Source organism: Osmerus eperlanus, chromosome 7, assembly GCF_963692335.1.
Source record: "Osmerus eperlanus chromosome 7, fOsmEpe2.1, whole genome shotgun sequence".
NCBI classification, from domain to species: Eukaryota; Metazoa; Chordata; class Actinopteri; order Osmeriformes; family Osmeridae; genus Osmerus; species Osmerus eperlanus.
This window is the reverse complement of record NC_085024.1, coordinates 1,331,026-1,348,219: the sequence shown is the minus strand read 5'-3', so window position 1 is coordinate 1,348,219 and position 17,194 is coordinate 1,331,026. Positions and strand designations below refer to the sequence as shown.

At 50.7% G+C, this 17,194-nt stretch overlaps 1 protein-coding gene across 4 annotated transcripts in view; it reads left to right on the top strand.

Moving 5' to 3' along the window:
- LOC134024047 (mannosyl-oligosaccharide 1,2-alpha-mannosidase IC) overlaps positions 1-17,194 on the top strand; it is a 140,354-nt gene that overhangs the window by 68,813 nt on the left and 54,347 nt on the right. For all 4 annotated transcript variants that reach the window (XM_062466433.1, XM_062466434.1, XM_062466436.1 and 1 more), the window contains exon 3: positions 5,673-5,788. In XM_062466433.1, coding sequence (XP_062322417.1) covers positions 5,673-5,788 — 116 coding nt within the window. The remainder of the gene's footprint in view (positions 1-5,672; positions 5,789-17,194) is intronic.

The following is a 17,194-nucleotide window of genomic DNA, read 5'->3' as shown; positions in this document are numbered from 1 at the left end:
ATATATATATTTGTGTGTGTGCGTGCGTGCGTGGGTGTGTGCCTGCATATATATTTGTGTGTGTGCGTGCGTGCATATATATTTGTGTGTGTGTGTGCGTGCATATATATTTGTGTGTGTGGGTGCGTGGGTGTGTGCGTGCATATATATTTGTGTGTGTGCGTGTGTGTGTGTGTGTGTGGGGAGCAAGGCCAGTGATGTTGAGGCTCACACACACAGATGTGAGAGAAGTGATTGATCATGTGGATCCAGACTCTCTAACACATCTTACCCACCTCCTCCACTGCCTGCCTGCCTGCCTGCTGACAGCTTTGATAAATGACCCTCGCATATAGCTTTATATGCACTTTCTTCACTCACACTCATGCACACACACTCATGCACACACACATTCACCACTCGCATAAACATGGACAATGCAACATCACCTGAGTATCTAAACAGTCTAATTCATTTATTTGTTAACATGAATGTTAATGAGATTAGCTCTATTGTGCTTCACTGAACTGCATCAGTCGAAATCTAGATTAGAACCCTCATGTAGTTGTGCTTCAAGCTTCCATATTCCCACATACCTGCACTGATTGGTTGGCAGTGTGTGCGTGTCTGATTGGTTGGTAGTTTGTGTGAGAGAGTGAGTGTGTGTGTGTGTGTGTGTGGCCCCCTGCTGTGCCCAGGTGTGATGGCTGCCTGACCTGCTTCTCAGCCCACCTCCTGCTCCGCACGCTGCGGTCTCCAGGAACATTCCTCTCTCCGTCGCCCTGGTTACACTCGCCCGTATCCTCCTCTCTAATTGGCCATGCCAGACCCCCACCCCTTGCCCCTCGGCTTGAGGCAACGGCCCCGGTGGATGTAGGTGGTATTGCATTTCACATTTGCTACCAGACTCGTCCGGTCGATTTTATTCTATTAACTCCAGTCAACATATCCAAAACTATCTCCCCCAATATTTTTGTTTTATATTCTCGAACCTGGCTCATACTACTAGCTTTTTCATAGAATAATTCCTGAGTTTGAAACCAATCCGAAATGGGTAAACTAGCACCCCATTTATTTGCTTACGTCAAGAAAAGTTGCCTGGAAATGTGCTCGCAGATATTAACAGGGCACGAGCACAAAAGTGAACATCAGCCGATCGCTTCATAATCGAAAGGGCTTCATGATCTACAGTTGCCTGCCTTTGCTGTAGCCAGTTTTACAAATGGTTGCACACATACATGACGGTTGTAAGAAAAGTTTATTTCCGTTATTTTAAATCAAATTTAACCATTTTGTAATTAACGTTATTATGTTCATGGCATGACAAATGTAATTATAGCCTAATATAATAAATGATATCGTGGCATGTTAATCGTGGTATTATAGATTGTTGACGTCTTCTGGAGCAAAGACAAAGATTAACTAGAGAGCTAGGGTACAATTTCTGGGGAAATTGTAGGGTGTGCTTGCTTGCGTCGGTTGCACAGGGGTCCGTTTTTGAATGACATTTTTACAACTGATATCTGTATATTTTATATTAAAATGCATACTTATTATTTATAAAGATTACATAGATTTAAAAGCATTTTTTTTTGTGCTGCTCATTTACAACTGAAAATACGAGTGAAGTGTAGAATTAAATATGATGTCTTCTCATTTCCCCTGCAAGAGGCAACCTCATAGCTGAATCAAAATATCTCGTGATATTTTAAGGCATTTAGCCTACTCATATTGCATTCATTCATTAATAAAGAACCCCCTTTGAAGATTACTCTACGACGTTACCGGCAGTAGAAGATGGAATCGCGATTCAAACAGTACCATCTGCTAACTGAAAATATGCCCCCCAAAACGTAAATATGCTTGACATTTATTTAGTGGAAAATCGCTCATTCATAAAAAGCTCACTGGTAGCGATCATTGTCAGTAACAACGCAAAATGCGATATAGCCCTGTGTGGAGAAGCTGCCCCGGTATATTGTACTACTACGGTACAGTACTAGTAGACTACTGCTGTGTTCGTCTTGGTAGCGATTGCGTTGGTTGAATTCGATTTAACGTTCCGTTGTACGGTTTAGGCTGAAATTAATTATTTTCATGAACAGATTGACAAAGTTTAGGCTGTGGCAATGAAGTTCAGGTTAGTAGTCAGATAGTTTCACCTATTGAAAGATTTTTGATTTAAGTAAGGAGAGTGCCGAACATGTTCTGTCGCTGTTTGACTTCCTAAACAGCTGTGTACAGTAGATGTTTTTGTAGTGTGTCTCGCGTAGGCTACAGCGTTGCAGTGAGCAACACTGGTTTGAAACCACAGGGAATTATAATTGGGTGTGCTCAAGCCTTCGGCGAGAGCACAACCTTTGTTCTCTCACATATATATTTATTATTGTTTATTTTCGCCCCCCTAAAACTCAGTCAATATTTGGCCTACATACACAACGGCGGTATCAAAAGGTTCGTCTTGGTAGCGATTGCGTTGCTTCTATTGGAATTTACGTTCCGTTGCATGGTTTGGGCTTAAGTTAAGTTTTTGTGGCGAAAAGTGAAGCTAACGGTGGCTAATTTGCTAGCCACAGTCACTGACGTTACTAACGTCACTAACGTCACGAAAACACGCGTGACTACCACTCTCTGGAAACTTCCGGGTTCTGAACTGGTTTCAGTTCCACTCAAGTTCCATATGAGGGCGCTAACGGGCAAGTGCAACTTTTCTCAGGATATCATTTTTGGGTGTGCTTTGCCTTCGGCAAGGGCACAACCTTTGTTCTCTCACATATATATTTATTTATTGTTTATTTTCGCCCCCCTAAGGATCAGTCAATATTTGGACTACATACACAACGGCGGTGTCAAAAGGTTCGTCTTGGTAGCGATTGTGTTGGTTGTATTTTTATTTACGTTCCGTTGCATGGTTTAAGTAGAAATTGCGCGTAGTCACGCGTGTTTTCGTGACGTAGTGACGTTAGTAACGTCAGTGACTGTGGCTAGCAAATTAGCCACCGTTAGCTTCACTTTTCGCCACAAAAACTTAACTTGAGCCTAAACCATGCAACGGAACGTAAATCCCAATAGAAGCAACTCAATCGCTACCAAGACGAAACTTTTGACACCTAGGTTGTCTATGTAGGCCAAATATTGACTGAGTTTTAGGGGGGCAAAAAGAATAATAAAAATAATAATATATATGTGAGAGAACAAAGGTTGTGCCCTTGCCGAAGGCAAAGCACACCCAATAAATCATGTCTGATAACGTTGCATAACCATATAATATTGTGGTTATGTCATTTAACACCACAACAATAGCATTAACAATAACAATAATCTAGTAATAGTAAGCAACACTCATCATCGATATAATAGTAACATAGGTAGCCTATAGGCTTAACTTAGCTTGCTTTGCCTAGCTAGAACAACGACGGAGCCAGATATTCAAGTTTACAGTTTCTTTAATCCGACACAATACTTAAGCAGTCATACTAAAAACACAGAGCAAAAAAACAATGTTTAGGCTATTTGGTGAGTCTGAGTCATATGTGGAACGTATGTTCCATCTAGAATATTCCTATATTTCTAAAAACCGAGTGAAAGGAATACTATACCGTACTAATAGCATTGATTTTCGTAAAGTTCACATGATGTATCTGCTTCTTGATCGGACTTGTACCCCATTCTGCCAGTTTTCTAACTCTACTGCAATGCCTCAGATCACACGCTCGCCACTGGTTGTCGCAAAGTATGACATGTACAGCTAGTTGCGAGCGTGTACGAGCCTCGGAGCTAGGAGCAAAGCGAGCCACTGTTCTGTGCAAGACCGGACAAGCCAGAACTGGAAAGATGACGCGGTCCTTTTTGTGCTCCCGCTTGCCTCACTGCGCCACTGAGCACTTTTCATAGAAATTAATGGAGACGCCATCTTTAAAGAGCAGGCTCGCTGTGTCTTCTGTATATAAGTTTATGGGCCATGCGGGGTTCCTTCCTTTCTTCTCCTTTCCGTCGTAATTCGTCATGGCAACAGCCTTGGCCACTGATCGGGGGTGTCCTGTAAGAACAGACTCCAGCGGTAGAACTGGATGCAGGACAAACTAAATTAATAAATTAAGTGCCATCTTTGAGGGAAGTGTTACCAGAATCTCTGTCTCTCTGACTCTCTTTCTCTTTGACTTTCTGACTCTCTGTCTCTTTGACTCTCTGTCTCTTTGATTCTCTGACACTCTCTGAGAATCGGACTGTCTCTCTGACACTGACTTTCTGACTCTGACTTTCTGACTCTGTCTCTCTGACTCTCTGTCTCTCTGTCTCGCTGACTCTGACTCTGTCTCTCTGACTCTGTCTCTCTGACTGTCTCTCCGACTCTCTGTTCCTCTGACTCTCTGATTCTCTGAATCTCTTACTCTCTGACTATGACTCTGACTGGGTGTCTGTGTCTTGGTGCTGATCACTTCCCAGCCCACCACATGGATCCTATACAGAACTACATGTGTTTGGCTGCAGGTCGACCATGCCTCTCTCCATCTCTCTCTCTCTCTGTCCAGTACCCTTTCTCTCTCTCTCCATCTCTGTCTCCACCTCTCTCTGAAAAGGCCAGTTTAGCACCCTTGTATTGCTGGGGTGGAATGGTATGAGGTGTGTGTGTGTGTGTGTGTGTGGAGGGGGGGTGAGTTGCTGTACCTGGAGACAGGAGAGACAGTAGGGACAGGAGAGACAGTAGGGACAGGAGAGACAGTAGGGACAGGAGAGACAGTAGGGACAGGAGAGACAGTAGGGACAGGAGAGACAGTAGGGACAGTGTGGTCTGATAGTGCCCAGGGAGGGGGGCTGTTCATAGACAGATAAACTGTAGAACATGCAGAGCTGTTGTGTTATGTATGACTGCAGCTGTGGGGGCAGAAGGCCACTGGAACTCCATATGGCTCCAATCTCCAGTCTGGCAGCCATGCCAACCCCTGCCCTTTCTGCTGGTCAGCTGACCTGCATGTGCTATGGGGTCAGGGGTCAGATGGGATGGCGGCCCTCTCTCTTGCCCTCATGGTAGAGCACAGCCTGGCAGGAAACCTCCTCTCTCCTCCATCTCCCTCCTCTCTCCATCACATCACATCATATCATCCTCCTCCTCCCTCCTCCATCTCCCTCCTCTCTCCTCTCTCCATCACATCATATCATCCTCCTCCTCTCCCTCCTTTCTCCTCTCACCATCACATCATATCATCCTCCTCCTCCCTCTCCTCCCTGTCTCCTGTCATCTCTCTCTACTCTCATCTTCATTTCACCCTCCTCTTTAATATCACCTGTCTCTCTCCCCTCTCTTTCTCCTCCTCCTCTCCTATCACCTATCTCTCTCCTCTCCCCTCTTTCCTCCCCCCCTCTCTCTCCTCTCCTCTCTCCTCCTGGGTTTTCTAGCATAGTGGTCCAAGAGTGTATTGTTGCCCAAAGGTATGATTCATATTAGCATATTTGGCAAGCTTCAAACCAGTTCCTGATCATAATCACAGTCGTTCATGCATCAAGTTGCTGTAGTCTTGCATCAGATGCAGGTCTGTTTGTGTGTGTCTGTATTTGTCTGTGTGTGTGAGTGCGTGTGTGCTTGTGTGTGGATGCGGGTGCGTGAGAGTGTGTGTGTGCTTGTGTAGGGGTGTGTGAGTATGTGTGTGTGTGTGCTTGTGTGTGTTCAAGCTGCCCCCTGCTGTGTGTTCCAGGTGGTCTGAGGGGAGCATCCATTGTGGATTCTCTGGACTCTCTGTTCATCATGGGCCTGCTGGAGGAGTACGGTGATGCCAGAGACTGGGTCCGCTCCAGCCTAGACCTCAGCTCGGTAAGCCCTCACCACGCCACACCTGTCAATCACCGCTAACGGACAATCACACACAGCAGCTTCCTGTAAGCCCCGCCCTCTCACTACACACCACACCTGTCAATCACCACTAACGGACAATCACACACAGCAGCTTCCCACTCTGTAAACCCCCCAAACTCCAGCCCTCTTAGTACACAGTTAACCTGTCAATCATGTCTGAAGACCAATCACCTACCAGCTCTACCAAGAGCTGCCCCTCCTCTGACTGATGTACCTGCTCCTCTGCAATCTCATTCGTCCCTCGGCCTGTCAGTCAAGTCTGGTGCCAGGATGGGGCCTGGCTTGTGGCCCTCCCGAGGTGTGTGTAGGATTGGTTCCTCCTCCCGGCTGCGGGGGGACGGGGGGGCGGGGTCAGCAGCAGTCTACAGCTACACTCGACTTTCTAAACCACGTCTTTCCTAACCTCTGAGATGATGTCTAGCTGCTCCGGAGTCTGTCTGTAGGTGGCGCAGACATGAGGAGGAGGAGTAGACATAAGGAGGAGGAGGAGCAGACATGAGGAGGAGGAGTAGACATGAGGAGGAGGAGGAGCAGACATGAGGAGGAAGAGTAGACATGAGGAGGAGGAGTAGACATAAGGAGGAGGAGGAGCAGACATGAGGAGGAGGAGCAGACATGAGGAGGAGGAGCAGACATGAGGAGGAGGAGGAGCAGACATGAGGAGGAAGAGGAGGAGCAGACATGAGGAGGAAGAGGAGGAGCAGACATGAGAAGGAGGAGGAGCAGACATGAGAAGGAGGAGTAGACATAAGGAGGAGGAGGAGCAGACATGAGAAGGAGGAGTAGACATAAGGAGGAGGAGGAGCAGACATGAGGAGGAGGAGCAGACATGAGGAGGAAGAGGAGCAGACATGAGGAGGAGGAGGAGGAGCAGACATGAGGAGGAGGAGGAGCAGACATGAGGAGGAGGAGGAGCAGACATGAGAAGGAGTAGACATGAGGAGGAGTAGGAGCAGACATGAGGAGGAGGAGCAGACATGAGGAGGAGGAGGAGGAGCAGACATGAGAAGGAGGAGTAGACATAAGGAGGAGGAGGAGCAGACATGAGGAGGAGGAGGAGCAGACATGAGGAGGAGGAGGAGGAGCAGACATGAGGAGGAGGAGGAGGAGACATGAGGAGGAGGAGGAGGAGCAGACATGAGGAGGAGGAGGAGCAGACATGAGGAGGAGGAGGTGCAGACATGAAGAGGAGGAGCAGACATGAGGAGGAGGAGGAGCAGACATGAGGAGGAGGAGGAGCAGACATGAGGAGGAGGAGCATGCTTCCATGAGAGCACTGGCCTGTGTAGCGTGATTATGTAATCAGCAGGGAACTCAGCGGAACCTGGACCACTCTCCCGTCTCCACGGAGATGCACTGCCAGCAGGGAACATTCCAGAGTGAATTAAACACTTCCTATTTGGCCCTTTGTCCATCCACTCTGCTCTGTGTTAGTCTGAGATGAGATTTTCTCTGCTCTCTCTGTGTCCTTCTCTCTGAGAGGGGTTCAGAGGGAGAAGGAGAGGGAGAGAGGGAGAGGGGGAGAGGGAGATGAAAAGAGACACAGTGAGATGGAAAGGCAGAGGCCACCACCCTCTTTATTGAGTAATTCTGTGATTATAGACTTCCTTTCCGGCCCGACAGGGTGATGATGGGGGGACAGCCAGGGTGCACCTGCCTGCCATGCCAGCTTCCCTGGCCAGCCTCCTGTCCTGGCCCTGTCCTGCAGGCTGTGTCCTGACCCTGGTCTCCAGGCTGTGTCCTGACCCTGGTCTCCAGGCTGTGTCCTGACCCTGTCCTGCAGGCTGTTTCCTGACCCTGGTCTCCAGGCTGTGTCCTGACCCTGTCCTGCAGGCTGTTTCCTGGCCCTGTCCTCCAGGCTGTGTCCTCCAGGCTGTGTCCTGACCCTGTCCTGCAGGCTGTGTCCTGACCCTGTCCTGCAGGCTGTTTCCTGACCCTGGTCTCCAGGCTGTGTCCTGACCCTGTCCTGCAGGCTGTTTCCTGGCCCTGTCCTCCAGGCTGTGTCCTCCAGGCTGTGTCCTCCAGGCTGTGTCCTGACCCTGTCCTGCAGGCTGTGTCCTGACCCTGTCCTGCAGGCTGTGTCCTGACCCTGTCCTCCAGGCTGTGTCCTGGCCCTGTCCTGCAGGCTGTGTCCTGGCCCTGTCCTCCAGGCTGTGTCCTGGCCCTGTCCTCCAGGCTGTGTCCTGACCCTGTCCTCCAGGCTGTGTCCTGGCCCTGTCCTCCAGGCTGTGTCCTGGCCCTGTCCTCCAGGCTGTGTCCTGACCCTGTCCTGCAGGCTGTTTCCTGGCCCTGTCCTCCAGGCTGTGTCCTCCAGGCTGTGTCCTGGCCCTGTCCTCCAGGCTGTGTCCTGACCCTGTCCTGCAGGCTGTTTCCTGGCCCTGTCCTCCAGGCTGTGTCCTCCAGGCTGTGTCCTCCAGGCTGTGTCCTGACCCTGTCCTGCAGGCTGTGTCCTGACCCTGTCCTGCAGGCTGTTTCCTGACCCTGGTCTCCAGGCTGTGTCCTGACCCTGTCCTGCAGGCTGTTTCCTGGCCCTGTCCTCCAGGCTGTGTCCTCCAGGCTGTGTCCTCCAGGCTGTGTCCTGACCCTGTCCTGCAGGCTGTGTCCTGACCCTGTCCTCCAGGCTGTGTCCTGACCCTGTCCTCCAGGCTGTGTCCTGGCCCTGTCCTCCAGGCTGTGTCCTGGCCCTGTCCTGCAGGCTGTGTCCTGGCCCTGTCCTCCAGGCTGTGTCCTGGCCCTGTCCTGCAGGCTGTGTCCTGGCCCTGTCCTCCAGGCTGTGTCCTGGCCCTGTCCTCCAGGCTGTGTCCTGGCCCTGTCCTCCAGGCTGTGTCCTGGCCCTGTCCTCCAGGCTGTGTCCTGGCCCTGTCCTCCAGGCTGTGTCCTGGCCCTGTCCTGCAGGCTGTGTCCTGGCCCTGTCCTGCAGGCTGTTTCCTGGCCCTGTCCTCCAGGCTGTGTCCTGGCCCTGTCCTCCAGGCTGTGTCCTGGCCCTGTCCTCCAGGCTGTGTCCTGGCCCTGTCCTCCAGGCTGTGTCCTGGCCCTGTCCTGCAGGCTGTGTCCTGGCCCTGTCCTCCAGGCTGTGTCCTGGCCCTGTCCTCCAGGCTGTGTCCTGGCCCTGTCCTGCAGGCTGTGTCCTGGCCCTGTCCTCCAGACTGTGTCCTGACCCTGTCCTGCAGGCTGTGCTCAGCACACACACACCACTACAGTTTTATTGGAATTAAAAGGGTATGAACCTCCATCTGTGGTGATGCTGTCAGGATGAGCTTATGAACCTCCATCTGTGGTGATGCTGTCAGGATGAGCTGTCACTCGTGTGGCAAGTGTAACAACACCACCCACTCCATCACTACCCCACCCACTCCATCACTACCCCACCCACTCCATCACTACCCCACCCCCCATCACTACCCCACCCACTCCATCACTCCACCACCACCCCATCACTACCCCACCCACTCCATCACTACCCCACCACCCCATCACTACCCCACCCACTCCATCACTCCACCACCACCCCATCACTATCCCACCCCCCATCACTACCCCACCCACTCCATCACTCCACCACCACCCCATCACTACCCCACCACCCCATCACTACCCCACCCACTCCATCACTCCACCACCACCCCATCACTATCCCACCCCCCATCACTACCCCACCCACTCCATCACTCCACCACCACCCCATCACTACCCCACCCCCCATCACTACCCCACCCACTCCATCACTCCACCACCACCCCATCACTACCCCACCCCCCATCACTACCCCACCCACTCCATCACTCCACCACCACCCCATCACTACCCCACCCCCCCATCACTCCACCACCACTCCATCACTACCCCACCCCCCATCACTACCCCACCACCCCATCACTACCCCACCCACTCCATCACTCCACCACCACCCCATCACTATCCCACCCCCCATCACTACCCCACCCACTCCATCACTCCACCACCACCCCATCACTACCCCACCCCCCATCACTACCCCACCCACTCCATCACTCCACCACCACCCCATCACTACCCCACCCCCCATCACTACCCCACCCACTCCATCACTCCACCACCACCCCATCACTACCCCACCCCCCCATCACTCCACCACCACTCCATCACTACCCCACCCCCCATCACTACCCCACCCCCCCATCACTACCCCACCCCCCATCACTACCCCACCCCCCATCACTACCCCACCCCCCCATCACTACCCCACCCCCCATCACAACCCCACCCACTCCATCACTCCACCACCACCCCATCACTATCCCACCCCCCATCACAACCCCACCCACTCCATCACTCCACCACCCCCCCATCACTACCCCACCCCCCATCACAACCCCACCCACTCCATCACTCCACCACCACCCCATCACTACCCCACCCCCCATCACTACCCCACCCCCCCATCACTACCCCACCCCCCATCACTACCCCACCCACTCCATCACTCCACCACCCCCCCATCACTACCCCACCCCCCATCACAACCCCACCCACTCCATCACTCCACCACCACCCCATCACTACCCCACCCCCCATCATTACCCCACCCCCCATCACTACCCCACCCCCCCATCACTACCCCACCCCCCATCACTACCCCACCCCCCATCACTACCCCACCCCCCCATCACTACCCCACCCCCCATCACTACCCCACCCCCCCATCACTACCCCACCCCCCATCACTACCCCACCCCCCATCACTACCCCACCCCCCCATCACTACCCCACCCCCCATCACTACCCCACCCCCCCATCACTACCCCACCCCCCCATCACTACCCCACCCCCCATCACTACCCCACCCCCCATCACTACCCCACCACCCCATCACTACCCCACCCCCCATCACAACCCCACCCCCCATCACTACCCCACCCACTCCATCACTACCCCACCCCCCGTCACTACCCCATCACTACCCTACCACCCCATCACTACCCCACCCCCCATCACAACCCCACCACCCCATCACTACCCCACCCCCCGTCACTACCCCACCCCCCCATCACTACCCCACCCCCCATCACTACCCCACCCCCCGTCACTACCCCATCACAACCCCACCCCCCATCACTACCCCACCCCCCATCACTACCCCACCCCCCATCACTACCCCACCCCCCATCACTACCCCACCCCCCGTCATTACCCCATCACTACCCTACCACCCCATCACTACCCCACCCCCCATCACTACCCCACCCCCCCATCACTACCCCACCCCCCGTCACTACCCCACCCCCCGTCACTACCCCATCACCCCATCACTACCCCACCCCCCATCACAACCCCACCCACTCCATCACTACCCCACCCCCCATCACTACCCCACCCCCCCATCACTACCCCACCCCCCATCACTACCCCACCCCCCGTCACTACCCCACCCCCCCATCACTACCCCACCCCCCATCACTACCCCACCCCCCGTCACTACCCCATCACAACCCCACCCCCCATCACTACCCCACCCCCCATCACTACCCCACCCCCCGTCATTACCCCATCACTACCCTACCACCCCATCACTACCCCACCCCCCATCACTACCCCACCCCCCCATCACTACCCCACCCCCCGTCACTACCCCACCCCCCGTCACTACCCCATCACCCCATCACTACCCCACCCCCCATCACAACCCCACCCACTCCATCACTACCCCACCCCCCATCACTACCCCACCCCCCCATCACTACCCCACCCCCCATCACTATCCCACCCCCCCATCACTACCCCACCCCCATCACAACCCCACCCACTCCATCACTACCCCACCCCCCATCACAACCCCACCCCATCACTACCCCACCCCCCATCACTACCCCACCCCCCATCACTACCCCACCCCCCCATCACTACCCCACCCCCCATCACAACCCCACCCACTCCATCACTACCCCACCCCCCATCACAACCCCACCCCCCATCACTACCCCACCCCCCATTACTACCCCACCCCCTCATCACTACCCCACCCCCCCATCACTACCCCATCACTACCCCACCCTCCATCACAACCCCACCCACTCCATCACTACCCCACCCCCCATCACAACCCCACCCACTCCATCACTACCCCACCCCCCCATCACTACCCCACCCCCCCATCACTACCCCACCCCCCATCACTACCCCACCCCCCATCACTACCCCACCCCCCCATCACTACCCCACCCCCCATCACTACTGGCTTTGAGCATCTCTGTTCCAGGGCTCTGTGTTTGTGCTGTGAGACGTCTTCCGCCCCCTGCTTCTGCTCTGCCATTAACTCACACACCAGAGACGCAGTGAGCAGCAGAGGCTGGGTAATTAGCACATCTAGAGATGTAGTTGTGTTAAGACGTCTGAAGGGAGACTTCAGTGGTGCCTTGCGGGTCGTGTGGAGAGGATCTCTGTTCAGCTCTGCTGGGGTATATTATGCCTGCCTGGGGGGTGAGGGTGAGGGGGAGGGGATTGGAGAGGGGAGGGGAGCAGGGGAGGGGAGGGGAGATGGGGTGAAAGCAGGCCGAGCCCCTTTGCTACGAGAGAGGAGAGGAGAGGTCAATAGGTCTAGATGGGGTCATGATTCAAATCAAATCAAATGTATTTGTATAGCCCTTTTTACACGCAAGCATGTCACAGAGGGCTTCACATACGCCCATAGAACTGCCCCTCAACCAACCTAAACCCTCAAGGAAGACAAGGAAAAACTCCCAGAAAAACTCTCAACAGGAGAAAAAATTGAAGAAACCTTGTGAGGAGCAATTCAGAGAGTGATCCCCTCCTCCAGAGACGGTTGGTGAGAGAGAGGAGCAGAACACAGGCTAAACATAGTCATACAGTGTCGATGGATTTTGAAACACCAAAATCCATTGTTCAACTTTATAGATGTAGGACAGGACCAGGAAACTCGCGACCAGGTCCAGCGTTGGCTGACCGACGACCGGGCAGGTGCTGACAACTCAAACCCCCCACACCACAAGGGATGTGTGTGGGGGGGGACAGAGAGAGGAGAGCAGGGATTAGAGAATGCCAGGAGCAGCTAACAGTTACAGTCATAAGAGAATGAGATCCCCACCGGTCAAGTGTGGACTGGTGCAGCAATTTAACAGAGCAAAAAAGGGGAATTTGATGCAGCCCCACACACCAAGACAGCGACAGCCCCCCTCGGTTGGAACATGAAATATTTTCCAGGGGAAGAGAACTCTAAAATAAGTTATACTTATAGAATAAGGATGAAAACAACCCGTCCCCCGTTGCCTCCAACTAGTAACATACTTACCTTTAACAGTCGTAGAATTGACTAAACAATAACGTTTTTAACCTAATTTTAAATGTCGAAACAGTATCAGACTCCTTAATTGAGACAGGTAATTTGTTCCAGAGAAGAGGTGCTCTATATGAGAACGCCCTACCTCCAGCTGTTTTTTTCTTAATTTTGGGAACCACCAGATAGCCGGCATCTTGAGATCTAAGTGTCCTTGCGGGGCAATAGGGTGCAAGGAGACCGGAGAGGTACAGTGGTGCCAATCCATGCAGAGATTTGTAGGTTAGTAGTAGAACTTTGAAGTCAGCTCTGGCTTGGATAGGGAGCCAGTGTAGAGAGACAAGAGTAGTTGTTATGTGATCAAACTTTCTTGTTCTGGTCAATAGTCTAGCAGCAGCATTTTGCACCCGCTGTAAATTTTTTAGGTGGGTAATTGGGAGGCCAGAGAACAACACATTGCAATAGTCCAATCGGGACGTAACAAATGCATGTATTAGTTTTTCGGCATCATCCTTTGAGAGAAATTTTCGTATTTTGGCAATATTACGTAGATGGAAAAATGCAGTTCTGGTAATTTGCTTAATATGGTACTCAAACGAAAGGTCTGGGTCCATTGTGACTCCTAAATTTTTTACCAGCTGGCTTTGAGAGACTTTGACGCCGTCTAGGTCTAAGGTCAGATTGGAAAAATTATTTCTATATTTTTTAGGACCGAAGATTTGAACCTCGGTTTTATCCGAATTTAGAAGAAGGAAATTTGCAGTCATCCAAGCTCTCAACCTAGAAACACATTTTTCCATAGCATGTGGAAATTCTCCAGACTTTATAGACATATATAGCTGAGTATCATCTGCATAACAGTGAAAATTTACCCCAGAGCTTCTAATTATGTTTCCTAAAGGCAGCATATAGAGTGAAAATAACAGAGGGCCTAGAACTGAACCCTGTGGTACTCTGAATAAATGAAAAAAAATTAAATGAATAAATGTACTCCGTATTTTACAGTGGAGCTCCTGGATGAGCAGCCATCATAGTGGACATATTGTGATCTATCAGATAGATACGATCTAAACCACTGAAGTGACGTACCAGAAATCCCAACATAGTTCTCCATACGTTCCAAGAGAATCTCATGATCCACCATGTCAAAAGCTGCACTTAGGTCTAGAAGAACCAGGACAGAGATAGAACCCGCGTCAGAGGCTAACAGTAGATCATTGACTACCTTGGCTAATGCAGTTTCAGTGCTGTGGTGGAGACGAAATCCAGACTGGAGAGGTTAATAAAGCTGATTTGAGGAGAGGTGCTCAGTGAGCTGTTGTGCCACAGCCTTTTCAAAAAAAATTGAGAGAAATGGCAAATTTGAAATTGGCCTGTAGTTGCTAAGACAACCTGGATCCAGGTTTGTTTTTTGTTTGAAATTGTTGGGGACTTGGCCAATTACAATAGATTCATTAATAATACTAAGCATGGGTGGTCCAATAATAGGGATAAGTTCCCTACAGAGTTTGGCAGGGAGGGGATCGAGAAGGCAGCTAGTGGGTTTCGAGGAGTCTATCAGCTCGATGAATGCTTCCATAGAAATAGGGTTAAAGTGAGTGAGAGCCTCAACATGCAGCATGCTTGGTATAGGGGAAAGTTCAGTGTTGATGGCCACTCCTCCAGGACTAGTCTGTAGTTTGTCCCTTATTGCATAGATTTTTTGGTCAAAGAAATCTAAGAAATCATTGGGAGAGAGATCTTAACTAACACAGAGTGTACTTTTCTTAGTGAGTTTTGCAACAGTATCAAATAGGAACTTAGTGTTGTGTTTGTTCTTACTAATCAACCTAGAGAAATATTCTGATCTGGACCTGATTGGGACTGATAATATTAATGACAATATTAATGACAATATTAATGACAATATAAATGACGATATTAATGACAATATTAATGACAATATTAATGACAATATAAATGACGATATTAATGACAATATTAATGACGATATTGCCACCTTCGTTATTCAGTTTTACATTGTTGACTTCTTTCATTTCTGATGAATTTTCAACAGTTTCAAGGTGGCAATATGGTACAGAGAATCAATTTGAAAAGCCTACAGTACAATAGTACTTTTGAAATGGTTGTTAGATGGAGAGTGTTTTCAAAAAATCGTTTGGAAATACCAACCCAGCCCACAAAGCCTGATTGTGATGCTCGGCTGCTAGACTCCTGGAAGAGTGGACCTTGTTGAGAGCGCAAACCTTGGAGAACTGCTCTATCTAACCCTTGAGATTGGCAGAGCCCCCCACATGCTACACACGCTAACACATGCTCACATATGCTCACACATGCTAACACATGCTAACACACGCTCACATATGTTAAAACATGCTAACACACGCTAACGCATGCTCACATAAGCTAACACATGCTAACACACGCTAACACATGCTCACATATGCTAACACATGCTAACACATGCTCACATATGCTAACACACGCTGAACCCCCCAGGGCTGAATCCCAGATGAAGGATAGACTGCAGCAGAGAGATAAATGAGGGGAGAGGAGGGGAGCTGCCTGGAGTCTCTGGAGAGAGGAGTGTGTGTTCTGGGAGAGAGAGATCAGAGAGGAGTGTGTGTTCTGGGAGAGAGAGATCAGAGAGGAGTGTGTGTTCTGTGAGAGAGAGATCAGAGATGAGTGTGTGTTCTGGGAGAGAGAGATCTAGAAGAGCAATGCTCCTCTCTCCTATAGCCATGAGACTGGGAAGAGTCTCCTACTAGAGGTCTCTCCTACTAGAGGTCTCTCTTATTAAAGGTCTCTCGTACTAGAGGTCTCCTACCAGAGGTATCTCCTACTAGAGGTCTCTCCTACCAGAGGTATCTTCTACTAGAGGTCTCTCTTACTAAAGGTCTCTCGTACTAGAGGTCTCTCCTACCAGAGGTATCTCCTACTAGAGGTCTCTCCTACCAGAGGTATCTCCTACTAGAGGTCTCTCTTACTAAAGGTCTCTCGTACTAGAGGTCTCCTACCAGAGGTATCTCCTACTAGAGGTCTCTCCTACCAGAGGTATCTCCTACTAGAGGTCTCTCTTACTAAAGGTCTCTCGTACTAGAGGTCTCTCCTACCAGAGGTATCTCCTACTAGAGGTCTCTCCTACCAGAGGTATCTCCTACTAGAGGTCTCTCTTACTAAAGGTCTCTCGTACTAGAGGTCTCCTACCAGAGGTATCTCCTACTAGAGGTCTCTCCTACTCCAGGTATCTCCTACTAGAGGTCTCTGCTACTAGAGGTCTCCTACTCCAGGTATCTCCTACCAGAGGTCTCCTACTCCAGGTATCTCCTACCAGAGGTCTCCTACTCCAGGTATCTCTTACTAGAGGTCTCTCCTACTAGATTTAGCGGGGTTTGCACGTGTTAGGATAGAAATACTTAATTTATCATAAAGTATCGAGGCACCACCCTAATATTGGTTTTAGGACATTAAGGGATCCTATGTTTAATATGTAAAAACCAGTCTCATCTTTAGGAATGAATTTGTTTTAAGTGTAGAGCCAATCGTAACATTAGTGAACACGCACGTCAAAATATATTTACAATGAATTTATTCAAGTAAGGTAAACAAATCGTATGAACAAGTTAGATTATGGGTTTGATATGAACAATGAACAGAATAAAATGGTCTAACTTAAAGAAAGACAGAAATTGTACAGTCAATGATTACATCCTTACAAATCATAAACAGAGCTCACGCCAATGCCATGTCGGGGAGGAAAGAGCGTTAGCCATAGTTACGTTTGATCAGGGGTTGATCAATGAGGTTGAGGGCGGTTTGCGTCAATGGTCCATTTGAAGAATCTGAAGTCGAAAGGCGGCTGCGCTGCCGGGTCATGTGACTGAGTCTGCGGGATCTCAGTGAAGTCGCAATTAGAATTGCGTTTTTGGTTCTTCTGTTGAAACGTTCAGATAGTGTCGCGATCACTATAATGTTGAATCTCAGGAGCTGGGCGAGGTCCTTTGGAACGCCAATCCTGATGGCGTTCATGCCATGGTTGGTTTCGCTGGAGTCAGAGATTGATTGTCATCTCAGAGTTTTATACAGTTCAGAGT